This window comes from Hyaena hyaena, unplaced genomic scaffold (genome assembly GCF_003009895.1).
Source record: "Hyaena hyaena isolate Hyena2069 unplaced genomic scaffold, ASM300989v1 scaffold_212, whole genome shotgun sequence".
NCBI lineage: Eukaryota > Metazoa > Chordata > Mammalia > Carnivora > Hyaenidae > Hyaena > Hyaena hyaena.
In genome coordinates, this window is record NW_024080845.1 from 1606918 (window position 1) to 1634665 (window position 27748).

General features: G+C 49.3%; 1 protein-coding gene across 2 annotated transcripts in view; it reads right to left on the minus strand.

Annotated features, from left to right (window-relative positions):
• Window positions 1–26332, minus strand: part of ACOX2 (acyl-CoA oxidase 2) — a 30176-nt gene extending 3844 nt beyond the window's left edge. Inside the window, exons 1-13 of one of the 2 annotated variants that reach the window (XM_039242493.1) lie at window positions 26311–26332; window positions 23213–23452; window positions 22626–22788; window positions 22259–22410; window positions 21739–21846; window positions 19244–19363; window positions 18809–18924; window positions 17985–18157; window positions 15865–16027; window positions 14526–14716; window positions 12916–13095; window positions 11356–11461; window positions 6616–6833 (exon numbers count right to left, since the gene is read on the minus strand). In XM_039242493.1, coding sequence (XP_039098424.1) covers window positions 6616–6833; window positions 11356–11461; window positions 12916–13095; window positions 14526–14716; window positions 15865–16027; window positions 17985–18157; window positions 18809–18924; window positions 19244–19363; window positions 21739–21846; window positions 22259–22410; window positions 22626–22788; window positions 23213–23372 — 1850 coding nt within the window. In that variant the 5' untranslated portion in view covers window positions 23373–23452; window positions 26311–26332. The remainder of the gene's footprint in view (window positions 1–6615; window positions 6834–11355; window positions 11462–12915; window positions 13096–14525; window positions 14717–15864; window positions 16028–17984; window positions 18158–18808; window positions 18925–19243; window positions 19364–21738; window positions 21847–22258; window positions 22411–22625; window positions 22789–23212; window positions 23453–26310) is intronic. The other variant, XM_039242494.1, reaches the window with a different exon arrangement.
• Between the last annotated feature and the right edge of the window lie 1416 nt (window positions 26333–27748).

Genomic DNA, 27748 nt, shown 5'->3' on the forward strand with positions numbered 1-27748 from the left:
TCTAATTAATCAGAGATGGTGGATAACAACACCTCATTAGAAGTTGCATCATTATTCACTTTTGAACACCTCAGCTTTAATTTTTTAAAAGTTTTAATTTTTGATCAGTTATATATACTACAGTAAAAGATTCTAGTAGTCTTTGGGGCGCCTGGGTGGCTTAGTCGGTTAAGCGTCTGACTTTCGCTTAGGTCATGATCTCGCGGTTTGTGGGTTCGAGCCCCGCGTCGGGCTCTGTGCTGNCGACTTTCGCTTAGGTCATGATCTCGCGGTTTGTGGGTTCGAGCCCCGCGTCGGGCTCTGTGCTGACTGCCAGCTCAGAACCTGGAGCCTGTTTCAGTCTGTGACACCCTCTCTCTCTGACCCTCCCCTGCTCACGCTGTCTCTCTCTCTCTCTCCTAGAAATAAATAAAAATATTTAAAAAAAAAAAAAAGATTCTAGTAGTCTTTAAGTCTTGTTATTTAAAATCAGTACATCTCTGTCTCACCTCTACTTCCTCCACCCTGCAATCATTCTTGGTCTTTTAGCTGGTATTTTTGGTATTTACTTGAATGTCTCTAAATGTCTTATTTGAATCGCTACTTCTTGATTGTTCAGTTTTAGATATTATCTGTTGCGTCTCCACTACAAAAGATATGTTTTTAGTTCCCACTCCTCACCCCATCTCATCCCCACTCACCCCTGCTTCTTCCCCTTGGCCTTCCTGCTCCCAATACATAGTTAAATTTTTGGTCAGACTTACATTTGGTACTTACATGGTTGTGACTGTATGTGTGTATATTATTGTGACTTTATGTATCCTGCTCACTGCTGAGCTGTGTCCCCACCGCGTCTCTCCTGTTGAGAGTGATCTACTTCCTGGCCCGCTGTTTCTCCAACACTTATCATCCTTAGTGATTTCATTGTCTACCTGAATATTCCTCTAAAACATGGCTTCTCAGTTTGTGGGTCTTCTCCATTGACTTGTTCTACAACCCCTCTTTGTGATTCTCTACCAGGACCACATCCCAAGGCTTGACAGCAACATCTGTCTATATCTTCACCATGATGCAAATGGCGTTCCTTTCACTGGCTCCTGCCCTTTTAGCTGACTCCCTCTAGTCTTCTGACTCTGATAACCCTTTTTTCTTTTTCTTTTTAAGGTTTGTTTGTTTGTTTGTTTAGTGAGTGTGTGTGTGCGTGCGTGCATTCAGGGGAGGGGCAGAAAGAGAGGGTGAGAAGATCCCAAGCAGGGTCCTCACTCAACTCAGAGCCCTGCTCCGGGCTTTATCTCACCACTATGAGATCGTGACCTGAGCCGAAATCAAGAGTCAGATGCTTAACTGACTGAGTCTTCCAGGCACCCCCTGTCTTTTTCTTTTTCAAGCAACAAAATGTGCTTTATTTTTGACTACTGAATGAAATATTTTTAAACCTTTTTAAAAGTTTATTTCTTTATTTTTTAGAGAGCATGTACGCGTGCAGGGAAGGGGCAGAGAGAAGGAGAGAGAGAGAATCCCAAGCAGGCTTCGCACCAGCAGTACTGAGCCCGATACAGGGCTCCATCTCACCCATGGTGAGATCACGACCTGAGCTGAAATAGCCACCCAGGCACCCCTGAATGAAAGATTTTAAAAAATTGTTCACATGCTTTCTTTCTTTTTTAGCAAAAGGTAGAAAGCATAATGTGATTATTTTATACTCTTCCCTAGCCCTCCTTTCACAAAGCATTCGAGATGACTGGGATACTGTACTTACCTATCTTAATCCTCTCTGGATGACCCTTCATCATCACTGAGGGGTGATTTTCATTTAGGGCTGTTTATACTTCCTTGACCTTATTGGCACCTGCCACTTACTTAATGTCCCTAATCCTCCTGGTGGCCTCCTTTCCTTCCTTATTCAGCTGAAATTCCATGGTCTGTTATATGCACTTCATCAAAAATATACTCCCCAATTTTTCACTGACTGTGTGACACCACCTTTGGGGCTCTGTGTGGTGGGGAAACCAGTACCGACTGATGTAATAGGGGCTCGAGTGAGCCCTTCTGGCCGCCTAGCAGTCCGATGACATTGTTCTAGTTCCTGTACTCTTTATTCTCTTAGGGGATTATTTCACACCTTCTTTCTGATCCTTAAATCCACGCCACCCACCTCCCTATGTCTCTCACTTCGACGGCTCTTTGTCCCATTTCACTGATAAAATGGAAGCGGTGAGAGCACATCCACAGGTTTCACCTGTGCACCTAAACGTTCAGCGCTTTCTCTGTTTTTAGCACAGGTATGCTGTCCAGGCTCCCAGCTCACACTAGTCCCTCTTTGTCCGGTAGATGCCTTCCCCTCTTGCCTACCAGAGAACAATATTCTAGAAATTCTCCTGTCTTTCCCTTACAATGTCAAAATCCCCACCTCTATTGCATCATTTTTGTATATGAACGTGGGTGTGCTATCCTCCATCTTAACAACAAGCTTTTGAGTCTGTTTCCCTCTCCATCATCTACTCCAGATCTTGACTCCCCTTTGTGATAAAACTCCTTAGAAGCGTTGTGCTTGTTTATGCTTTGCTATTTCTTCTTCTCCACCTCCTTTCCTAGAACCGGTTCTGTTCAGGTTTTCATTTCTGCCACTCTGCTGAAATAGTTCTTGTCCTCCTCCTCCTCCCCATCTTTGGCGGGTCCCAAGACTCAGTACTCCAGCCTCTACTCTTTATCCAGTCACACGCCATGGGATATCCTCATGGCTTTAAATACCAGCCATATGCTAATGACTTCTAAATCCATCTCTCCAGTCTCACTTAACCTGTGTTTTAACGTCTTCCTTAATTTCTAATAGGCTCTTGAAACTTAACATGTTCAAAGCCAAACTCCTGGGGCACCTGGCTGGCTCAGTCAGTAGAGTGTGTGACTCTTGATCCTGGGGTTGAGTTTGAGCCCCATGTTGGGTGTAGGGATTGTTTAAATAAATAAAACTTAAAAAAAAAAAAGGTGCCAAACTCCTGATCTTCTACAGCTTTTCCTGTGCATCCTGCCCAAACCTGGCACATTTATAGTAAATGGCAACTCTGTCCTGGCCAAAAACCTGAGCTTCTCTCTGTCGCATACATCCTGTACCTAATCTGTCAGTAACTCCTGTTCTAACTTCCAAATATATCTGAACTTCAGCCACTTCCCACCACCCTCAGTGCTATCACCTAGTTTAACCCATCGTCATCTTTCACTTGGATTATTGAGGTGGCCTCCTAGCTGGGCTCCCTGCTTTTTATTCGTCCCCTGCCCAGTTCCTTAATATGGCAGCTGGAGTGATCCTCTAGAAGTCAGACACGCAACCGACTGAACCACCCAGGCGCCCCCTGAATATTAGTTTTTAAGAAATGACATTCTTGTTTTGTGGTTGCAATATTTCCTCTTAACTCTTTGGCGATATTACTTATCTTTTAAAAAAGAGTCCTTCTCCCTGGAGATTCTCTTGTACCCTCCAGGTTATTTCGTTCTTGCTTGTTTGGGCTCTGTGTTATGTCAGGGGCTTCCCGTTTTATCATAAAGGGGAGTCAAGATCTATGTCTTGTTCTTGCTTCTGTTTTTGTGTCTGGGGATCTGCGAGTGTCTGGTCATACCTAAGAGTGGGGCATTAGCTAGCTACTTAGAAGTCTGGGCGTGCTTGTAGATGTGTGGGGTTCACTGTGGGGTGAACTGGGGAACTGTGGCGTCAGTATCTTTAGCTGTATCTCCTTTGGGCTGGTCAGATTCTGCAGAGAAGGAGCATGCTGTCTATCATCTTCCTGTAGGCCACTAGCCTTGCTGCCAGTTTTCTGGGAACCAGGGAAAAGAGGGCTGGGGTAGGGGACACTTAGCACTTGGCCTATAAACATGTATTCAGGCCCCTGTTTTCTGTAGGGTAGCCTCATTCTCACTATACCTAGTGTTCCCTGGCCCACAGACCCCCTGTGTACCCTTCCGCCAAGGTGAAGTTCAGAAATGTCTCAAAACTACTCCTGGAGAAAGAGGGGCACTGAGGGTTCAGCTCCTACAACAGACTTCCAGCCCATCCTGTGGGCCTCACCTTCACCCCCATGGCCGGAGGTACACAGTGCTGCTAGTTCTTGGGGTTCTTTGGTATAAATTGTTTTCCACTTCCGATTTATGATCCAGTTTTCCCAGGTCTGCAGTCACTGTCCATCTACTTTCTTATTTTTTTTAGGTTTCCTTTCCTGTTCTTCTTGTGGGTTTTATACCTTTTTAAAAGTTTTAATCTCTTTGCTGGTGTTTTTGTTGTGTTTCAGAAACAAAAGTAAATGCCCTTGTTCAGTATGTCATCTTCACCTGTATGTCCCCCAGCTGAGATTTTACAACCCCTTAAACAACTCTAAACTGGGTCAGCTAATTACCATTACACACAGAGCTGGTTCTTAGTGTCACATGGAATAGTGTGCCATCCTTTGTCATCTCAGAAATCAGAGGGTGAAACTAAGTAATCAGGCAGAGAATTGTGACACAGAACTTTTGTAACCATGGAGTCTGTTACATACCTGGCTACCCCACAGTAATAGGAAGGTTACTTAAGTACCAAAATGTAAGTAAACCAGTTGGTGGGTTCATGCATACATAAGTTGCCTATTTGTGTCAGTGCCATTGGTCTTGTCCTAAGCTGTAAGTCTTTGACACCAAGGCAAGCACTTAGAAATGCCGTTGCAGATTAAAAAAAAAAAAAAAAAAATCATGCTTATGAAGTGTTAAGGTTATCTTTTGTATTTCATTGTCACTGCCAGTCAGGGCTAGAATATTATTGTCTTCATGTGTTTTAAATGCTGACCATTTCCTGGGCTCCTGGGTGGCTCAGGTGTTTTAGTATCCATCTTTTGATTTCGGCTCAGGTCAGGATCTCATGGTTGGGTTTATGAGATCTAACCCCTCGTCAGGCTCTGCACTGAGCATGAGCCTGCTTGAGATTCTCTCTCTCCCTCTCTCTCAGCCCCTCCCCTGCTCATGCTTTCTCTCACAAAATAAGTAAACTATAAAAAAAAAATGCTGAGCATTTCCAAATTAGATACACTTGGGCTGAACTGTGCACTACTCAGTTCTGCTATTAATAGTTCCCACCACTGGATTCTGTACATTAGTGAAAGTTTAATACCTGGGGCATAATTCTGTAAAATGTATTTTGACAGTTTTTGATGATTTAATTGAACATTTACCCACCACCACATATCTGTTAGGTGCTTATGTGAGGTCATAAACGGTTTGTAATATGTTGCATGTTCTTAGAAATAAAACTAATTTGATCTGTTTTGTTTTTAAACTTTGTCATGAGTAGCTTATTTGTTAAATTTCAAATCTTTTTCCTTTATTATCTTCGTCACGTAGATAATGTGAACTATTGGAGGTTCTAGGGGAAGAGTCACACACATACACACACACCATACCACCCCACATAAAACGGCATCATATTTCCTCAGAAAAGATTGTGCTCTCAAGGTAGCCCATTTTTCACTTATGGAAAGTGGTGACTGCTTTGTATTATTTTAATTTATTTTTTCCACTGCCCTATTCAGGTTGGGGCTTTGGTGTCAATGTTTTTAAAGTGATCATTAAGATTATATGTAATGTAACAGAATGAAAGTATTGCATTAATATGTCATGACCCTAAACTACACTGCATTAAGTTGCATTTAAGAACTATTTGTATTATTGTTTTATGAATCAGTTTATGAATTACTGGTTTAAAAAAATATCTCACCTTGAAGCTGAGGAAGGATTAAAATAAGTTTAGTCAACTTAGTAAGAGCTTGCTTAAACACATTCAACAAAGACTAAGATATGTTTGAAATAAACAGTAGCCCCACCTTAACTTTCATACAGTTTAGAACGTATGCCCTGGGGTCAGACAGGCCCCAGATTGTACGTGGCTCCTCCTTGGCTGACCGTGAGACCTTGGGCAAGTTACTTAACTCCCCTCCGCCTGAATTTCCTCCCCAGTAAAATGGGGAGATTAATAGTATTTATTTCAAAAGGCTATAAGGACTAAATGAGATAATATGTGTGAAAGCTTTTGGCATAATGCCTGGCACACATAAATGTTCCTTAAATATTAGCCATGATTAAGACTCATTAATGTTTACATATTATGAATATGTGGTATGCATCATTTAGATGCTATTCCTGTTTACAAGGTTGAAGAGTTCGACTGAGATGTGAGATAATTTGTTTTTTTTTAAGGTTTATTTATTTTTGAGAGAGAAAGACAGAGTGTGAGCAGGGAGGAGCAGAGAGAGAGGGAAACACAGAATCCGAAGCAGGCTCCAGGCTCTGAGCTGTCAGCACAGAGCCCCACACGGGGCTCAAACTCATGAACCGTGAGATCATGACCTGAGCCGAAGTTGGACCCTTAACCTACTGAACCACTCAGGCGCCCCGATAATTTGTTTTTAAGCATTTTTATTTTTAATTTTTTTCATTTTTTCTTTCATTAATCCATAATGCAAACTTTATGTTGATGTACTCATGCTAGAGTATAAACCTCTCCAGGGTGGTTTGCTGCTTTTGCCAGACTCCACTTAGCAAGACTTTGGAGCTTGAAGTGAACAAAGGGTCTAGGGCTCATCTCTGAAGATCACCATCGTTTGAAGGCCAGCCACTTACCGGATGAGGGCGAGCAGGTCCAGGTAGGCTGTTCTCGCCGCATCCACTTGGGCCCCAGATAGGAAGCCATCATGGAGAAAGTCACCCGAGTTTGTCAGGATGCCATGTAAAGCGTAGAGGTCACAGAGGCGTTTGAGCACCTGCTGAATTGCTGGTTCATTTTCTAGTTTCTCCAGAGTTTCTGTAAAATTCTTCACACTGATATAATAGCAGTGTGCCTAAAAGACACAAAGATACATTAGCTTCTGATTTCTGACTTCAGAAGTCATCCTGGGAGTTTGGGAAGACTGCTGGGATAAGCTCCCTGTGGCCACGTGTTTCCCCGCACTTCTCCTGACTCACTGTGGGTCTCACTGAGCCTTTTTGATGGTGCGTGTGCGCATGTTGGGGGCTTGGGGGCTTGTGGGCTCTGGGAAAAATTTTTTTTTGTTTGGGGGAAATTTCAAATAGGTTTGAAAGGTAGAAAGAATACAGGTGTATTGGAGGCTGGCCTGGAGACAGTGAAGGACAGCACCACTTTCTTAAGAAAACAGCTATTTATTGTTTGCCGTGTTCAAGGCAGTGTGGTGTGTGTGTGTATGTGTGTGCTTGTGTACATTGTGGAGTAGAGAAAGTAGGGGCTCAAGATGGACACAGAATTTCTCCCAGTGAGAGAGTGAACTCTACGAGGCAGGGTTGTTATTTAGCTCATATGCAACAGCCTGGCTTTGTCACTGGTTAAAACAAAATCTTTGGGCACCTGGCTGGCTCAGTCGGTGGAGCATATGACTCTTGATCTCAGGGTCATAGGTTCAAGCTCCACATTGGGCACAGAGGTTACATAAAAAGTATAAAAGTTTTGGTACCAGTTAGTAAGTGACCACTGCCCTCAACCCCAGGAGAGCCCCTTCAGTCAGCCAAGATCCTTCTCTGGGACCTCCCCCTCCCCACAGCTCAGCAAATAAAGGATAAATGCCTGACCCAGCAGGGGACTTTCAGGCCCTGCCTCAGCTACGCCTGAAGTGCCTTCTGACTGGCCCCTGCCCATGCCCTACCAGTTGTTAGGTATTTTGAATATTCTACTTCTCCCAAAGACAAATGCACGCTATTGTTATCTGGTAAGGTTTATGGATTCCATGGGGGGGGGGGAGGGGGTAGGGAGGAAAGGAAAGCACATTAAATTCTTCTCAAATTTTTATGTGCACACAGGGTAGTTGGTGATTTTGTCAAAATGCAGATTTCCGGATAGCTTCCCTGTAATGCCTTAAGTAGCTAGGCTTAGATTGTCTTGACGGTTCAAAGAAATGTAGTCAGGGGGACAAAGAATGGGGAAAGGCCATTTTTTTTTTTTTTTTTTTTTAAAGCAGGGGGATTTCCTGGGCACACGGCTGCACTTGCAGGAGGCTGTAAGCAGTCTACTGAGGGGAGGACAGAATGAACAAGTTAGGGCAGGTAGGCACCTGGGACCCAGGACAGTAAAGGGCCGTGAATGACATGGTTGGTGATGTGGAGACCAAATGCAAAAGAAACATAGATGAAATTAAATTTCCTTATAAGTTGTAGCCCATGGACAAGTACTTGAGACAGGCTGAGTGTGACCTCCCTCCAGGAATGCCACATTAGAGGAAAAAACCTTAGCTTGACAATAGCCAGGTGTTCAGGATCCTGTAAGTCGTCTTTAACATAAGAAAATCCTTCTGGAAATGTCCTCTGACTCTACTCCTCCCAACTTAAAAGTATATAATCCTTCACTCCTTACAACCCCAGGGCAGCTCTTTCAGCCCATGGCTCCTGTTCCTATGCTTTAGTAAAACTACCTTTTTTTGCACCAAAAACGTCTCAAAAGAATTGCTTCTTGACTGTTGGCTCTCGAGCCCACATCACATCACATCAGCTGGGATTCCATTCTGTCGGGGTCAGAGAACCACAGAAGTCTTCCGCAGGGAGGTGACCCCATCAGGCTTCTCACTTTGGGACAGATCTGCCTTTCCCACAGAGGCTTCGTACGGGTGCGAACACCGCCACTTTGCCTCCTGGACCTGGTGTGCTCACCGCCACGTGCAGTTTGCAGCATTTGGATGTAGAAGAGGAACAGATATGCCCTGCTGCCTCTGCTGGGTCAGACAGCCCTCCGTGCCCAAACTGGACAGACCCTGCCCCCCTGTTCTAGCCTGAGGGCCACATCCTTACATGCTCAGGACCTTGGGTTGTTGAGTGGAGTGATAAAAAAGAATCGCCTGAGCGCCCTGGCCTCTCCTTCGGCGACAGGGTGAATCACACTTTGGCGCTGTGCTCTGAACACAATGAACTTTACTTACTTTCTGTGTATTTATCTTGCATCCTGCCTGATTTGGGTGTGGGCGTGGGATGTGTCGCATTGTTAGGTGCATCTTTAATTTTACATGTCTTAACTCATTTAATCTTCATAATAATCGGAAAAGGTAGATACTGTTATGAGCTCCATTTTGCAGATGAGGAGACTGAGGCACTGAAAGATTAAATTCCTTGCCCAAGGTCACTTGGCTAGTAAGTGGTAGCAACGAGATCCATATCAGAATAGCCCACCCCCTAAGAGTCTGTACTCTTTACTACTGCGCTGTGTTGCCAAAGCAGGCCGAGACCGAGGCTGGATTATACTTGGTTCCACCATTTGCGCCAGTGGTGCTGGGACTGACATTCCTCCTAGGCAGGGTTTCAGATTATAGGATGAGAGCCCATTGGAGTTTAAAGGTCCCATTGATACCCCCCCCCCTTTTTTTTTTTTACATACTGGAAAGTTACAGGCCAGAAAAGGAAGGATGACCAGGGGTCACATAGCAAGGCCATACGGAATTTAGGCCAGGGCTTGCTCCTTGTCTACTGCTCTGCCACTGTTCCCCACTCCCCTTGTGATGCTGTCACTCTCTCCCTGCATATTTATGGCTTCTAGATGGGACCTGGTGGGTGCTTAAAGTTTCTGCGGCGTAGATAGTTCTTCAAAGCATGAAGCTCAGAAATTGCAATTTCCCTGCCCATTGTGACTTTGGAGACTCATCTTGGGCACCATCTTCCCAGGAAGCCACTCTTCTTCAGCTTACAGTGGCCTGGGGAGAAGGGACTTGCTTTTCTCCTCTAGGCTGGCTGAGCTTCCTGCCCTTGGTGCCCCTAGAACTTGGGGATCACCTCCCTCCCTCACACACAGTGGCTCTCTGAGGACATGGCTTTCATCCATCAGGGAAAAAAAAGCAAAGCAAAGCATCATAACTATTTCCTACCTGTGGGACTTCATTCCTTTTAGTTCTCTTTCCTCATCCTTACAATGGAGATTATGCTACTCTCACCCCCAGAGTTGTGTGTGTTAAATGAAATAACCCTGGCACACAGTATCTGGTCCACTGGAAGGCAGGTCATAGGTTTGGAAAATGGATGAATAATAGGCAGCTGTGGTTCCTTTTTTGGAAGTCTGGTGAGAGCACAGCCTTGGCTCACCCTCCTCTGTGCTAATAGGACATTTAGCATAGCAGGGAGTGCCCCTGCAGTGGACACAGCCCAGTGGATGGTGGCAGAGTTAATACCAGCACCAGCTGATGTGGTAGAGACTGTAGGTCACCAGGTGGTGCTCGTGCCTGCCCTGTGAGGGCACTTCTTTGGGCTTTTCTGCCATTTCCTGGGCCTGATGCCTGAGGATTGAAGTGTTCACCTTGGTTTTCCAGCTGTAGGTAGGGTCAGAGTGCCAGCTGCCTAGGCTAGAGCTCAGGAGTTGACCTCTTTCTCACCCCATTACTCTCTGAAGCCTATTCCTTTCTTCTACACTCTTAATATGTCTGCATCTACTCACTTTTCTCCACGTGCTCTGCGAGGTTCATGGTCAGGACCACCCGCCGCCCTTGCCCAGACTGCTGCCGCCTGTGCCTGACTGGCCTAGATTGCTCCCTAGGCAGCCTGCGTGACTCCTCTACAATGAAACACTGGTCACCTCACTCCCCTGATACAAAGTCTGCAAACAAGTCCCATTGCGATGAAAAGGAAACCAAACTTCTCACAATGATGCAGAAGGTCCCAGGCCTAGCCTATCTTTTCTCCTCCCCCACCTGCCTTCCTCTTCTGCTTTCAGGCTTCCTCCTGTAGCTCTTCCTTGAGGCTCTGCATTTTCTCAAGCACCATGCCTTTTCTTGTCTCTTCCTTCTTCACCTGCTGTTCCCTTGGACAGGAAATCTTCGTTTCCAAAACCACAGCCTTTACCCTTTGCCTGGCTAATTTCAGCTCATCCTGGAAGTCTTGGCTTCGCTTCTGTGAAGCCTTTCTGCTCCTCAAACTGGGTAGAGACACACCTCTCTGGCATCCTGTGGCAGCCTGTGTCTCTCAGTGCCCAGCCCGATGCCTGGTGTTGAGCGGGTGTTCAAATATTTGCTGACTGAATGTGAATTATGCACAAACACAAAATATAGCAGAAATTGAATCAGACATCTAAGGATTGCCTGTGGGGCTAAGGGGAGACTTGACCTGCTTTTCTATCGGGGAGGAAATATTTGAACAACCTGAAGGAAATCCAATAACACTGCCTCGTTACGTTTTTTTCCCTAAGAGCTGTCAGCAAGATTGCTTTGGAGTTAAGTCCTTTAATTAAAATACCCTGGACGAAAGCCTTGGAAGTGAAATGAGGGCAGCCACTGAGCAGGGCTGGGGAATAATGGCAATGCTCAGATTTTCTCAGCATGGTGGCCTGCTGGGGAAACAAAATGGGCCCCTTTCAGCTGGAGCTTCAGCTGGCGGGCAGCTCACCTTAGCAGCCTGGACGAACATGACAGTGGTCTGGTTCCACACCTCATGCCTGTCAGCCCCAGATCGCATCAGAGTCTGTAAATGATGCACTGAGTCCTTTACGAGCCTGAGGGCCAAAGAAAAAAAGGTTCAACTTCCTGAGTGGGAAAGAGACTGATGGAGTTTGGTCTCCGGCTGCCTGGGGTCCCTCAGAAGTAGAAATACAGTAATTCCTGTGTATTGACCATTTGTGTTGCAAGGCTAGATGCTACATATTATCTCTTTAACCCTTAAAAAAATTTTTTTTAAATGTTTATTTTGAGAGAGAGCGGGCTTGAGCAGGGGAGGGGGCAAAGAAAGGGAGAGAGAGAGAATCCTGAACAGGCTCCAACTCATGAATCATGAGATCATGACCTGAGCCTGAGCTGAAACCAAGAGTCCAGAGTCAGACGCTGAACCAACTGAGCCACCCAGGTGCCCCTCTCTTTAAGCCTTTTAAGGGTAGGCATTTCCAATTTACAGTGGGGAAAACTGAGTCCCATATTGGTTAACTAACTGGTTCAGGGTCACATAGCTAGTGAGGGGAGGAGCTGTCTTAAGCTCTGAGCTGTAAAGCCTTAGGGCTCTAAGCCAGGCACTGACCCTCCTTTCTAATGCAGACACCATCCTGATACCAGTGACTGCTGTGGCTGAGCAAGGACAATGGTTTACCTGTAAAGGCTAGTGAGCCTTCTCAGTCACCCAGCCTGTTACAGGTTCTAACTAAGGGACCTTAAAAGGCAAGAAAAGAAAAAAAAAAATCAAACAAACCCTTGTCCTCCAAATTACTAAATTGGTCATTTGCCATTTACTTAACCTTTATCCTTTTATTTTCTATTCCCTACCTATGTATTCATGACCCTTGGAATTTTAATGCAAAGCAAACTGTTTATTAAGCAATATTTATTCTTGTCAGGGAATAGATAAGCAGATGTCACATTGAGTTCGAAGCAAGAATCAGTATAATGGCATTTTAATTACCCCGAGCAGCCTTATTTTGCACTCCCCACCTCCCCCAACTAAAATGTTAGATCTGTGAGGCCTGGGCTTTTTTTGACTGGTTTACGGATAGATCAGTAGTGCCTAGAGTAGTGCCTGGCACATTGTGGAATAAATAAATGAATGTCCAGAGTTGCTCATGATCTTGAAACAATTATTAACCATCCCTGGAACCACAGGTTGGGATATAAGACCTCTATGGATACTGATGTTTACTTTACTGATGGGGTGCTTACAAATGGGCACATTTGTTGGATTACAAATCGCAACCTAAAAATATAAGAACCTAAAGATATAAAAAGCTCCTTGCTCTGGTCAGAAGGGTGATGTCCTTCTACTATCTCAACTAGGATAGGGAAGTGATGGTGGCTGCTGGATGTGACTTCCCCTTCTCTGCCCACAGTGGCAGGAACTGAGAGGACTGAGGTTGGGGAAGGAGGTGCTTTTCAGAGGAGTATGCATGAGTGCTCACCCAGCCCATCCCAAAGGCCCTAGTGTAGGAAGGAGCCCGTCCCCAGGTGGAATGGCCAATTTCTTGCTCACCTGGCTGCCACATGTGCCCAGGCCATGGTGTAGAGTTTTGGGTGGAGGAAGTCAGCTGCTTTCTGGGCTGGGCACCTGGCCAGGTCAGGTGCAGTCAGGTATGCAACAGACTGAGGGAGAGATCTCTGCGATGTGGAGTCTGGGGATGCTTGAGCTTGCAGGTAGTTTTTCTCCAGAAACCTGGGGGTGGGGGTGGGAGTGGGAGCCGGTGAGCAGCAGGGAGCCCCGTGGGATATAGCCCAGTGCCCCTGTCTCCCCAAAACATGCACTCTTACTCTCCCTATGGGAGACCCAGGACCATGCAGGCTCTCGCCTGGTCTCTCCTGATGGTTATCCTCACTCCAAAGCTCCCACTCCCCGGCTGTGAGGCCCTCAGGGCCGTGCACCCTGAGGTTGTGGTTTCTTCCACAGTGAAAGGAGGCTGGAGTTGCAGAGCTGCGAAGACAGATTCTGAACCGAAACCCTTCTGGTATCTGAGCAAACAGAATCTGTTCTTCTGGTTAGGATCGTGTGATTTGGGGATTTATGCTGATTTGTACAGTGACAGCAGAGATTAAATTTTCTTACTTGAGAAAGGATAAGTGTAAGAATGCTAACACAAGTGGGAGAGTTACAGGTGGCTCTTGGCTTCTTTCCTATGATGATCCAGTGCTTATAGGCTCTGGCCTCAGCCAATCCTGGATTCCCAGGCAGCTCTGCTGAGACCTCTGCGATGCTTGTAGAAGTTACTTCACCTCCCTTGGCCTCAGTTTCTCCATCTCTAGATGGGGATAATAATACTCATCTGATAGAAGGTTTGTGAAAACAGAAAATATTTGTAATGCTTATATAATGTGGAGCACAGAATGTCTAATACATGGTACTGTATCCCTCTTATAATTTGAACCACCCCCTATAATACTACATATTACAGATTTTTTCAAGAATATTATATAGCCTATTTGCTAGCAAGCCCTTTCCCCTTGCATGGGGAAATCTTCCCTGTTGAGTCACCCGAGGATAGATGAATGTGATGAATGTGAAAGGCCTGGTCAGCCGGAGCCCCCACAGACAGAAGAGAATGAACAGAAACTGTCAGTTGGTGGGCGCGGATCCCGGCTCCCTTCCTGCCTCTCCGGTGGGAGCCTCTGCAGCAGGCCCTGCACTGAGCCTGAGGACAGTTGGTGGGCAAGGCCCCAGGAGCTCTGGCTCACAGAGAAGAGACACTCGGATGGTGTTGAGTGGAGGGTCAGGGCAGGCATCTAAGCAGCACCCCTTGGGACGAGCCACTTACAGCAGCAGGCCCAGCAGGCTGGGCCAGAGATTTTTGGGGGGTGAGGGGGAGAGGGAAGTGAGCGTTCATGAAGCCATTGCTTGGAAAGAGGAAACTTGGCCAGCTGGGGAAGGGAGGTGGGGGGAGTGGGTATGGGGGCAGTGTGGTTTTCCCACGAGCAGTGGGGAGCCACTGAAGAAAGTGAAGCAAGGGAGAGCTGCGCCCTTCTCCAGCCTCCCTAAAGCTCTGGCTGGACCGGAGACAGGCTGCGTGGGTTGGGTGGTGTCCACATGGCCATTCCGGGTGCCCGTTCCCGCCATGGACATCGGCCGCTGCTTCAACCCGCGAAGGCGCCTACCTGGCCAGCTGCAGGTAGAGCACGGTGTTGTCACCCTCGTAGGTGCAGGCGGCTGCCCCTCTGGTGACCAGTGAGGGCAGGCCGCTCAGCTTCGAGTAGCCGTGGCCGCCGCAGGCTTTGCGGCATAGCTCAGTCCCCGAGTTGCACAAGTCCGACACCATGGCCTTGATTCCTGCGCTCAGCGCATGGAGCTGTGAGAACAGGGGGGGCAGGGCGAGTAAGGGGGCCCTCCAGTGACAGCCATGCTTACCGCTCCTACAACCTGCTGTGTGTCCATGACAGCCCTGTGACGTAAGATCATTTCCTCAGCTCTCAACTTTATGAATGAGAAGGCTGAGACTCAGAGATGTTATGTGACTTGCCTGAGATCATACAATGAGGCAATGTAGCTGGGGTAAAAACAAAGGAAAACCTTCCAGGCCAGTGTCTCCAGGATCCCTGGAAGAGGGTGCTTCCCAGATTGGGTTCACCGTCATCCAGGAGTTACAGATTTTGCTGGTCAAGTGGAGTTTTTGGAGAGCTGTCCTGTGAGGGTGGAGGTCCACCACCAGCCCACTGGCCTGAGGCTGCCAGGCTGCAGAACTGGTTTGAGCTTTTGGTTCTTGAAAGCCTTTCCCTATCTTTCAGATGTTTAAGTCCTTGGGAAGAAGGTTATGTTACTTAACTTCTCTGTGCTTCACTTTCCTAATCTGTAAAATGGGAATATAAAATGGTGCCTGGTCTACAATTGAGGATTAATGAAGCTATGCTTGTGAAGCCCAGGGTCTGGCGAACTGAATCTTACAGTATATGTAAGTCCATAGTCCTTTATCTGAGACCCTTGGGACTGGATGTGTTCTGGAGTCAATGTTTTTTTTGTATTTTAGAAAGCTAAAGCAAGGCATTGAAGGTAGATTATATATAATACCCAGAAGAGTCTGGGGCAGCCTTAGTCTGGGGCAATTCATTGATATTTCTGCTGTAAAATGTATATATATCCAGTGGGATAAATCAGATCAATTCAGGTCAAAGTGTGCCACCAAACATGTTCTCAATGACTATGATTTTGGGGGGCTTTTTAGGTTTCAAATAAACATCAGGTACTGTGCTCCTGTGTTGTATGTATTATGTGTGATCATTCCCTCTAACATTTTTGGAGCTTTTTGGAGGCCAGATGTAGGTGGATTTATATGTTGAGGTACAGTTTGCCCTGGGTGCCCTGGGGTGTTGGAAGGCTTGGGGGAGAGAGTAGAAAGAGCCTATGCGACAGGGCTGAGGCTGCATCCCAGTGACGAGAACAATTTCAGCCATGCTCCCAGCTCCTGCACCCCACTCCCCACCCCCAGCAGACAGCAGGTACCTCAGGGAGGAGGCTGAAGTCTTTGTTCAGAATGGCATTATAGGAGCTGTGAAAGAATTCCAGGAGGTTGCTTGCCAGGAAATGGAATGCATAGGCTGTGGCCAGCTGAGGACAGAGTTTCTGCTGCTGTATCTGGTAGTCCAAGATTTTTGCCTCTGAGTCACTGAGGGGAAGAAAAGCAGAAGGTTTAGAAGATTGCTACATGCCACCTCCCCACTTCCCATGTCCCCAGTGCCATAAAAGACTTAAAGACTGATAGCTTTTTCTAACTCACTGCAAAACCTGACCTGGCCTGGCATGAAGTTAGTAATGATCTTAAAATTCTATCTAACATGAATATCCACACAGTTCTCTGCAGAAATATTGACATGTTTGCTTACGGGTGCCGCCCTTTATGGGGGAAGTTTACAAAATTACAGCATGTGCACCATATTATCCTGATAAAATCTGGAAGCTTCTGAATTCCAACACACTTAGTCCCAAGGATTTTAAGTGAGGGGTTGTAGTCTTGTACCCCTGATGATTTGGAACTTGACCTTTCAAAGTCCAGGCACACATAGTATGTGCTAGGAGGTACATCAGGCCTAATTAGTAACTCTGAGGATGTGAACTTGGGTCTGATGGAATCCCAAGGTAGGAACTGTATCTGCCTCATCTGTTGCTGTGTCCTCAGTGCCCGAGACTGTATCCAGCATGAAGGGGCCTGGAGTAACTATTTGTGGATTAAAAGAAAGCATGAATGTAGGAGCCTCCCATTGCTGTTGGGGAGAAACCCAGGTCAGCAACCCCTCACTTAGACATGTGCTATTATAACCATTCTTGGGACACTTCTGCCACCCAGAAAACTGAAGTCCGGATGGGACATCGACAGCAGCAGCTTTCCCTGACACCCCTGTCCTCCAGAGAAGACTCTCTGCTCCCAGGAATCTGGAGCCCAGGCCAGTGCGGGGAACCCTGGGTTTGCTAGAGGAAAGGTTCCTGGGCTATGGGCCTGGATGCTCTGTTGCTTTTTACTCTCAGCACTGCCCTGAAAGATTGCTCTTGTCACCCCGTGTTCTAGGTGAGGAAGTTGAGGGACAAAGGTGGGGTGACTAGCAGAAGCTCCCACAGCTGGCAAGTGGCCTAGCCATGGTCCACCCGGGTCTGCCTGGCATCAGCCCACAGTCCATTTTGCATTAGACTCCTGGATCCTTCAGCCCATGGCAGGAAACATCGCCAGGTTCTTGGACTGGAAGTTCTCTCCTCTTCACATCACAGGTGAAAATCTGAGGCCCAGAGAGGGCAAAGGATTTTCCCGGGGTCACTTGGCAGAGGTGGGACAAGAACTGGCAGGTGGAAGCCCATCCCCAGCACCACTACCTCCCTGCCCATGCTGGCACCGGGGCACCGTATGCTCAGCTCCATGTTGCCATGTCCTGGGTGCATGTCCCCATTATTTTCTGCTTGCAGCAAAATACCGTTTACAGGCAGTCCTGTATTTTCATTTGCTGAATCTGGCAAGCATGTGTGGATTTCCACAGGCATGCATATGCATGGTTACACATACGCATGCTGAAAAACAGAGTAGTCGGCTATTCGGTCCCATAGGGCAGAGGGAGTATTAGCCGGACACAGCCACATACAACAAAATGGATCCAGACTTGGGCATACCACAGGATGCTGACAGTCTCAACCAGACAGAACTGACTTCAGTCATTTACCGTCTGGCGTGACAATTGGGCTTTTCCCAATCACCCACATCCTGACAGAACAAACTCAGGAGCCACCGTCACCAGCAGTTTGGCAAGCGGCTGACCCAGGCACACTCAGCTGGTCATAGCCGGGTAGGACTCAGTTGGACTTGGACAGACGGACTGGTCTGACAGTATAAGGCCCAAGACAAATCACACAGAAACCGCATGGGGCCAGACACTGACAGACACAGGATGGGCAGCTGATCAGCCAGGGGTCAGAAGGAGCCAGATAGAGACTGTCAGACATGGCCAGATGGGCTGGGTCTGGGCAGACGTTGTGTGTGTGTTGCGGGGGTGATGTGTATTACCAGCACCCCACTCTGGCAGCCGGGTGGCATCAGGGGATATAGTTCTGTCTGTAGTGGTCAGCCGGTGGGTGCCTCTTGCCTGGGCCGGAGGTGGGACTGGCGACGGATGACTGAGTAGCGAATGGCAATGACACAGGCCTTCTTCAGGTTGAGTGTTATCTCGCCCCAGATCAGAGACACTCGAGTTATCACCATGGAAAGGTAGTTGATCTGCAATTTTCCTTGCTTGAGGTAGGTGCCATCTGGCAAGACCTGGTGGGCCAAAGGCAGGTGCTGAGTCTGAGCCAAGACTCCCCAGCCTGTCCTATACCCGCAACTATGGGCTTCATGCCCTGCAGGCACCACAGTCCTCAAACTGCTCACCCGGGACAGGTGGCCGACTGCCAGCTGCGCTGATTGCTAAACACACCTGTGCTGTTTGCAAAACAGCCACTGCCCAAAGTGCCTCAGTTCACACTCTTCTCCTTGGACACCTAGGACCTTCCCCAAATGCACAGGTCAGTGTAATGCCTGGCCAGATGGGGACCTCCAGAGCTTCCTCCAGCACTCGGCTGGTGTCTGGTCCGTGACGGGTTGTGTCCAGGCCTCAGTGCAAATAAATATGCGTTTCACCCTCAGCTCTTCCCTCTTCTCAGATTGCTTTGCCACCCTACCCCATGATTGCTCTACCTCCCCATTTACCCATGATAACTCTGAGGCTCAGGTAGGCCAAGTGACTTGCCCAAGATCACACAGCTTCTAAACTGGGTTTTTACACAGATCAGTGGGACACAAGAGCGTCTCTGAGGTGGGAGCTCTCCAAACTCTGCCCTATGGGGGAGGACCCAGAGACAGCAGCAGTCTGCAGGGGCCACCATCCCCTCTCCAGGCAGCGTAAGCTTGCAGCCTCCCCAGGACCCCCACCTGTGCAAAGCGATTCAGCATGTTCTCTCTGGGGATCCGCACATGGTCCAGCCGCAAGAAGCCATTGTCTATATGGTCAAAGCCCATCTTGGGCCCGATGTCTCCAACAGTGATTCCTAGAAGGAGATGGAGATGGGAACGTCTATCAGCCAAGTACTTTCTGTGTGGGGGGTACCACACACACGTTCCAGTTCCTCTGAGCCTCATGGCAGCCTGTGACATTGGCTTATTACACCGGTTTTGCAGGGGACCACGCTGAGGTCAGATTGCGTGCTGAAGCTTACTTAAGTTCACCCAGCCCATTAGCATGAGGTCTGTCCAACCGGACTCCTCCCTGCCGAAGGGAGACATGTCCTAGTTTCTCCCATGTCCCCCAGGGCCTCAGGACAAGGAGGCCTGTCCTGGCAGGGGTCCTGGGGAGTCATGTGGGCTTACCTGGCAGTGGGGTGTGGTCCTGGAGGCTCCGGATGGGCACAATAAAGGAGTGCATCCCCTGCCGGGCTCCTGAGCAGATCAGCTGGGCCTGGACCAAGGCGTGGGTGGCTGACCGTCCCACTGAGGGTAGAGATGAGAGGCCAAGCATGATCTCTGGTGTAGAAGGCCCTGGTGTACAGAGCAGGTGGGCCGACTCTCCCCATCGGGAGCCTGGGTGTGGGTCCAGTCTGTATTGGGTTGAGAGGACCAGTGCGGTGGTGTGGGGCGGGGCCGGGCACTCTATGAGGCCAGGATGGGGTTTGTCTGATCCTCCTTCAGATGACGTGGCTCAGAGGAGGATGCACAAGGGGCCTGAAGGGTAAGGGATATTTTCCAGGGGTGGGGGGCACACAGGCCAGGGAGGGCAGGGCAGAGGGAGCCGTGGGTTCAGAAGCATGAGGGCTGGCTTGGCTTGGTGGGGCCAGGCAGAGGAGGAGGTAGCATCCAGGGTAGCAAAGCAATGCTTTTTCGGGATACCTCTTGACTCACACGACCTTGGCTCATCCTTGGCAGTGACTGGAACAGTCCAGAGAACTTTAATGGGATTGCCTGGCTCTAGAATGCACTGGGTTGGAGGGCTTTATGGACAGCCATTTGCTGGCTGGAGGCTCAGGCGTTCTAACTGTCAGGTTTGTGGAGCCATCACCCTGCAGTACATAGGCACGGGGTAGGGAGGCCCGAGGAGGCTGCTGGAGACCTTGAGGGGTGCAAAGCTCTCATACCCTCTAGGTGCTCTCAAAGGCAAAGCTGAAAAAAGGCTATGGATTGTAATGAAAACAGCCTAAATGGAACAATCTGGGAAGGTTTGGCATCTTTAAAAGATCAGTTCTACTACAGGCTTCTGGCTGAAGTTTGTGCCCTTGAGTCATTTTCTTTGGAATCTGGGAGATAGGGTCTATATGTCAGAGCTGCAGGGGTGTGCATGGCAGGATCCACAGTGAGAAAACTGGTCCCTTATCACAGGGAAAGGTGTGCATTGCTGCCCTCCCCCAGCCCAGCTGATGGGCCCCTTTGGGGCCTCAAAAAGTTCCCCTGATCCCAGAGAGGGGGAACTTCCCCCAAAGAGCCAAACAAATCTAGCAGTTTTGCAAAAGGCACTGTGGAATGAGCAAGCTTTTTGTTTTTTTCTGTCCTCAAAAATCTATAAATGAATCTATCATCCACCTAATAATAGTGAATACAGATAATCGCTATTTCTCAAAATCTAGGTGGTGCCGGCCCCTGTGCTGGTGTTTTCCAGCTCTTGCAGGGCAGGTATGATGAGCCTCAGTTTCCAGGTCAGGAAACTGAGGCTCAGAGAGGAGAGTGATGTGCTCAAGGTCATTGGCCTGGAGGGGGCAGAACTGGGATTTCAACCCAGCCTGATTGCAAAGGCTGGTTTCCTTTTTTCTGTGTTTCTGACAGCAGTCATCCATTTCCTCCCTCTCCTCTCTCATTGTGTTCTCCTGTAGCTCCCTTATTTCTTGGACTTCTCTTTCTTTTTAAAAAAAATTTTTTTTTAATGTTTTTTATTTATTTCTAGGAGGGAGAGAGAGAGAGACAGCGTGAGGAGGGGAGGGTCAGTGAGAGAGGGAGTGACAGACTCTGAAACAGCCTCCAGGCTCTGAGCTGGCAGTCAGCACAGAGCCCGATGCCGGGCTCGAGCCCACGAAATGTGAGATCATGACCTAAAGCGAAAGTCGGACGCTTAACCGACTAAGCCACCCAGGCTCGGACTTCTCTTTCTGTCTCAATCTTTCTCTCTCTCTGCTCATCTCTCGCCTCTCTGTCTCTTTGTGCTTAGTTGTATTCCTCGTATTGTGTTTTCTCCCCCTTGTAAGCATTCATCAAATGGGTCTGGAAGTGCTACAGGTGTGCCCTCAGAGGTGTCACATCTGGGGTAGAGGGCTTTGGTGGAACCCCCTCTCTGGAAATCAGAGCTTCAGGGAAGCATGGTGCGGTCGCCACCTGGTGGCCACCGGGGGCAGTGTGCGCCGGTGACCTGATCCTTCCTGGGTGTCCGGAGCAGCAACCGGTAGGGATGTTTTTCTCACTGTGTGATCAAATGGAAGCCTAATCATTAACTTAGGCGACGAGAGGACCTGGGGTTGTGGAGAGTGCCTGGGACTAGGCTGTGTGTCTGTGATGTGTGTGCGCGCGTATGGCGCATGTCTGTGTGGGGACAGCGTGCTCGTGAGAGAGACCTTGGCCCTCAGCCCCCACAAGTTGAGTCGGTTTCCTCAGCTACTTCAAAGTTCCCTTGGAGGCTTCTCAGCTGCTCACTGGTGAAATTATTCACATCCCACCTGTTTAAAGTGAGACCCTGCAGTTCAAGAAAGTGAATTGATTTGCTCAAGGTCACCAGCCTAGACCAGGGCATCAATTGGAGGTCCATTGGAATCAGAGCCATTGCCATTCTGCTGTCCAACTTTGTTCTTCTCGGGGACAGATGGGGCTGGGGGGCGGTGGATACTCACGGTCCCCAGGCCACCATTTGGTGGCAGTCATCGTGGGGCTGTGTACCACAAACTCCTGAGTGGCTGCATCATAGGTGGCTTCAGTCTCCAGGCCCTGAAGATATGTCCCTTGGAATCAAGAGGGGAGTTAGACATGAGGCCAGGTAGGACTCTCACCTGGGGAGCAGTGTCCTGGTAAGGTTGGGAATGCCAGGCACCAGCCCAGTCTGAAGTGGGGGGGCTCCCAGCCGTACCCTCGGGCATTCCTCCTCTTCCACCCATGGGCTGTGAGGGGGACACATGGCCAGCCCATGCCAAGGGATGGTCGCTGACACTTCTAGAAGGAACGACTTACCCCACCTCTAGCTCATGCAACCTGTTTGTGTAAAGTAGAAAAAGGTACCCCCTCCTTCAAGACCCTTGCCTGCCACCTGCTGGGATGTTTTCATAGGAAATATGTACAGTGTCTGACCACTGAGCTGTGAATGGGCTCTCTGGAATTGTGCACAACCTGAACACGGCGTCAGAAGCCCTGGCTCACCGTGGCCCAGTTCTGTCTGGGCATATGTTGTGATGATCTGGAACTTGTTGCAGAGTGGGGCCCATTTGGCAATCTGCTCCTCTGAGCCCAGGCTCCTGAGGGCTTTCAGGAAGATGCCGTGTAAACCTAAGGCCACTTCTCCAGAAAGGGCTCTGTTGGGGAGAGATGCGGTGGTTGAGTAGTGCCTTGGAGACAGGGACCCCGGTACCGTCAGCCTGGCAGGGTGTAGGAGGGAAGGGCCTTCTGCCATCCTGCTTTCCCAACAACCACCACCTCTAAAGTTGGGGAAAATCTCTCATGGGGTTAAGGGTTTCCAGGTTATCCCAGGTAAATTCCTCTCTGGTGGGGCTGCCCTAGCAGTGTGTACCTGTAAGCGTAATATAGTTCAGGACTGTCTTCTGACCAGCCCAGGCGCTTTGCTATTATCTGGATGTGGAATTTCCTCTGAACGGCGACCTCATAACATTCATTCTGGGTCATGAAATAAGTATCCTTCAGGCTGAATTTTGGGTCACTGTGGATGATGTTCTCTTCCAGAGACAAAGAACAGAGGGCTTAGAGATCTGGGTGAGGTTCCTGGCACCTTCACATCTTCCCACCCTCCTGCCTCATGCACGTGGAAAGGAAGTCAGACATTCCTTTCATTTGACAGATACAATGACCAAGCACCCGAGGAGGGAAAGTGACTTGCCTCAGATTACGAGGCTCTGCAGTGGCAGAATAAGGACCAGCACCCAGGTCTTCTGCTGCCCAGGACTCTTCTATCCTTCAGGCGGGCTCAGGGAATATGAACATGTTTAAGGTGTCTTTAGAGCCCAAAGGAATGAATCTCTAACAGTGGGAGTTTTGAGAGCAAAGTTTGTTGCTTGAAGATGGGACTGCTAGCAAAGGACTCTTCTTCCAGGAGAAACATGTGGGCACAAAGCAGATGCTCCATCCCCAGCCTCCTCTTACCAACTTTCCTCCGGAGTGCAGTGTTCTCAGCTCCTCTGTCAAGGATGTTGGTGAGCCGTTCCACGTTGAAGGACTGTCTGTGCCTCTCACACTCTATGTCGGGGTGCACTTGCCTGCTCCAGGTGTCCCCCAGGGACACTCGGTGCATTGGGCTGCTCATCCTACCTGCGACCTGTCTGGTGCCTGAGGAGAGATACTTCTGGCCTCGCTGCTCCGAGCCGTGGCGGTTCAGCCTTGGTGCTAAGAACACATGTGGGAGGAAGTGTCCAGAGCTTAGCGTCCGTCAGGGGCTGCTTGGTGTAGGAAAGCTCCCCCCTTAAATATTTGAGCGCCACAGCGCCCCACACTCTTCTCTGTGGGCACTTGGTTGGCATCGCATGCAGTGATTGCTCAGTAAATGGTAGTTCGGGTCCCGTTTGTCGAGATTTGGGTGGGATCTGACCACAGAGCTCATGCTCTGTCCACTGCAAGGTGTGTTACAAGAGTCGCCTTGGGGAATTCTCACAAAAAGTCAGTTAAGTTTAGGGGCGCCTGGGTGGCTTAGTCGGTTAAACGTCCGACTTTCGCTCAGGTCATGATCTCGCGGTTCGTGGGTTCGAGCCCCGCGTCGGGCTCTGTGCTGACTGCCAGCTCGGAGCCTGGATTCTGTTTCAGTCTGTGACTCCCTCTCTCACTGACCCTCCCCTGCTCACGCTGTCTCTCTCTCTCTCTCCTAGAAATAAATAAAAAAAATATTAAAAAAAAAAAAAAGTCAGTTAAGTTTACACATGTAAAAAATATTTTGGTGAGCTCCAGTGTGGGGCCCCTAGCCACACAGCGGACGGTGGCTAAGAGTTGGATAGGCCCTAACCACAAAACACATGCTCTGGCCGTGCTGTGGCCCTGCCAAGGGGGCTCACAGTAGGGAGGGACCTGTGGTCCCGTAAGTCCTGGGCTCGTTTGGCCCATTTCTGTGAGCCCTGAGTACCGGGGAGCTTGAGGGGAGGAAGCTTGCTTCTGGCCTGGGAAGAGTTCCCAGGGGACCCCTGTGCACCCCCCACAGCCAGGATGAACCTCTATTCTTCGTGGCAAAGCCTCAGACTCTCAGCAGCCCCTCTTACCCCACTGCAGGGCGACCACCAGCTGTGGTCCATTCCGCTTCTGAGGTCTCTCAGGTCCACTTGTGCCATCCCCATGTCTATGTCCCCGGCCGCCATCATCTCCCGCCTGGCCTCAGTGTCTTGACTCCCTGTTCTCCTGGCTGCCAGGCTGAGCTCCCAAACTGCAGGCGTGTTGTGTCCCTGCCCTGCTTGGAATTTGGCCCTTGGTGTCCACTGTTTGTGGAAGAGGGTCTGCGCCCCCTGTGCCCGCCCCTTGTCCTGTTTCAGCCTGCTCCCGCGCTCGGTGCGGCCCCCCCCCCCCCCCCCCCCCCCCCCCCCCCCCCCCCCCCCCCGCCCGGCCCTATGCCTCTGCTATTTCCCCCGGTGTTCTTTTTGTTTTTTTTTAAAAGGACTTTTTCTTTTTCTTTCTTTTTTCATTTTTTTCTAATTTATTAAAAAAAAATTTTTTTAATGTTTTTTATTTATTTCTAGGAGAGAGAGAGAGAGACAGCGTGAGCAGGGGAGGGTCAGAGAGAGAGGGAGTCACAGACTCTGAAACAGGCTCCGGGCCCCGAGCCGGCAGTCAGCACAGAGCCCGACGCGGGGCTCGAACCCACGAACCGCGAGATCATGACCTAAGCGAAAGTCGGACGCTTAACCGACTAAGCCACCCAGGTGCCCCCCCCCTTTTTTTTTTTTTAATGTTTTTCTTTTTCTTTCTTTTTTTAAAAATAATTTTTAATGTTTATTTATTTTTGAGAGAGAGGTTGACAGAGTGTGAGCAGAAGAGGGGCAGAGAAAGAGGGAGATAAAGAATTTGAATCAAGCTCCAGGCTCTGAGCTGTCAGCACAGAGCCTGATGGGGGCCTCAAACTCACGAACTGGAACTGAACCTTGAGATCATGACCTGAGCCAAAGTTAGTGGCTTACGCGGACTGAGCCACCCAGGCGCCCTAGCCCTGGTGTTCCTGATGAGACCCAGCCTTCAGGGACACTTCCTCTAAGAAAGCTTCTGATGACAGCGGCACCCCCTCGAAGAACTGAGTGCCCCTTTGCTGCCTCCCCCCGCCCCCCCGCCCGGTGCTATTAGAGTAGACAATATGGGTCATTTACTTGAATGTCCCCCTCCAAAGGCAGGGAGTGCCTAGGTGACCACTGGATCCCACGAGCTCAGCTCTCCTGTGGCCTGCTGTAACTCGAACTGCTCTTCCCTGTAGGCAGCCACTATTTTGATTCCCTTTCTTCTTCACCACAACCCTACAGATAAGCTATAAGTTTTTACCATTTTACAGACAGGTCAGGAAGGGAAGGAAGGAGACTCTGCAAGGTCACCCAGCACATACAGCAAGTGAGATTCGAATGCAGCCTTCCAAATCAACACTCCACTAGTCAGGGTCACAGGGGCGCTGACAGGGGGCCCAGTAGGGTCAAGGAACCCCTATCATCTGCCCCCCCGCTCCTCCCCCCCCCCCCCCCCCGGGACCCCTGCAAGGCTGCCTCGCTGGTCTCCTGTCTTCCTGCTCCACACCCTAACAGCTGCTGTCTTTTTGCTGTGCTTGGACACCGCGGCCTCCCCAAACCCAGCCTCTGCCAGGCTGTGTCCTCTGCCTGAAACACTCTTCTTCTAGAACACTCTTTCCACAGATGTCCTCTTGATTCCCTCATTACGTCCTTCGAGTCTTGGCTCAATATCACCTTCTCAGTGGGCTCCATCTGACTGCCCTCTTTAAAATCCCAAGCCTCCTCTCCCTGCTCTACTTTTTCTCGTAACATACAAGCTCATTTGCTCACTTATGTTCTTGTTCTAGGACCCTATGTTCTAGGGTCAACTCCAAGGGGGCAGGGGCCATTTCCCTAATAGCACAGGGCCTGGCCCACAGGCAGGGTCTAGGAAATAGGGGTTGAAATGAAAGAAAGCAGTGCTCAGAGTCATTAGGAGCATGGGAAGGGTCGTTACTCAGGGGGTCTAGTACTCCCGGGGAACTGCCAGTCCCTCCCCTGTCCCTCTGCCTGACTCACCTGTGTTCTGTGTCTGTCCTGTAGGCCTGGCCTGGACTCTCTCACTGCAGGCCTAGGTTTTCTGCGGTGGCCCAGCCCCTGTCTCCTCCCCTATGATGAGCTGGAGCAGGAAATACTGAAGGCAGCACTTGGCAGGCTGCCCACGCTCTGTTGCTGAGCTCAAGTTTCTCCCCTGCACCTCTGTCTTCCTCAAGTGGGTTTGAGCACACTCTACAGGGGCCAGAGGTGCCCGGGCGGGGTGGGAGGGTGGGGCGTTCTCCATCGAGTATCAGCCACTGAGCCTCATCTCTGTCTTTCTCTCTCTACCTGTCTGGCCCTGTGTGCCAGAGCCATCCCAGGAACATGCGTACCCTTGCACTCCGCGCAAGGAAACACCACCACCCTCCCCTGGAGTCCAGAGGCCTGGGTTCAAATCCTGGAGATGTGACTCTGGGTTACTTCACCTCTCTGAGCTTCCCTTCCCTTGTCTATAATTCACAGGGTATAAAGGAAAGAAAGCTCTTGGTAAACTGTGAAGCACCAAGGATTTGTAACTTGAGACTATTACTACTTCCTTGGTTTCCCAGGAGAGAATTTCTTAATTTCCAGGAGTGACATTTAATGGTGGAATTTCTGACTCGCTGGCAATCTGCTGGTGAGATATCCATCGGCGGGCATGTGAGCGCTTGGGTTCTACCAGAAGCACTGAGTCGATTTATTCCCCAGACATCCTTTTTAAGTGCTCACAGTTGATCTAAGCACTGGAAGACAGCAGGCAGCAAAAACAAAAGAAAGCAAACTTGTACCCACCCCCTGACCTTGTGGAAGCATCCAGGCTGCGACTGGGGGGCTGTTGGGGACACAGTAATCACAATAGGAATGAGCAGGAAAACCTCCATGGGACACACACCATCACTTCTAATGAATTTCTAACTTTTTTTTAACTTAAAACTGTTCTGCTCTTTCTTCCTCCTCCTGCTGTTTCCCAGGCCTCTTCCGGAGACGCTACCTGTCCGGCTCCTCTCACCACCCTGTTCCCAGACCTGCTTTCTCAGCTCCAAGTTTTGGGCCTTTGTCGTATCATATATATATGATCAATCTGTGTCCCCAGCTCATGGCACAGAGCCTCCCAAAACCCTTGCAGTCTCCGGAGTGATAAGGACTATCTTTTGTACCTATGGCCGGGGGTCCATAGGTAGCTTCAGGGTGGGGCCTGGTTGCTGGAACGAGCAAATCTTAACATTACAGCCTTGGGATTTTTAGTCCTCCCCAGCACACCCTCCCCACCCGACCTCCAGGGAGGGGAGAGAGGCTGCAGATTGAGCCCATAGCCAGCAGCCAATGATTTAATCAATCACGCCTGTGTGATGAAACCTTGGTAAAAACCCCTAAACAACAGGGTCTGGGGACAGTTGGTGACCATGGAGGTGTTGAGAGGTGGCCCAGGAAGTCCGTGCTG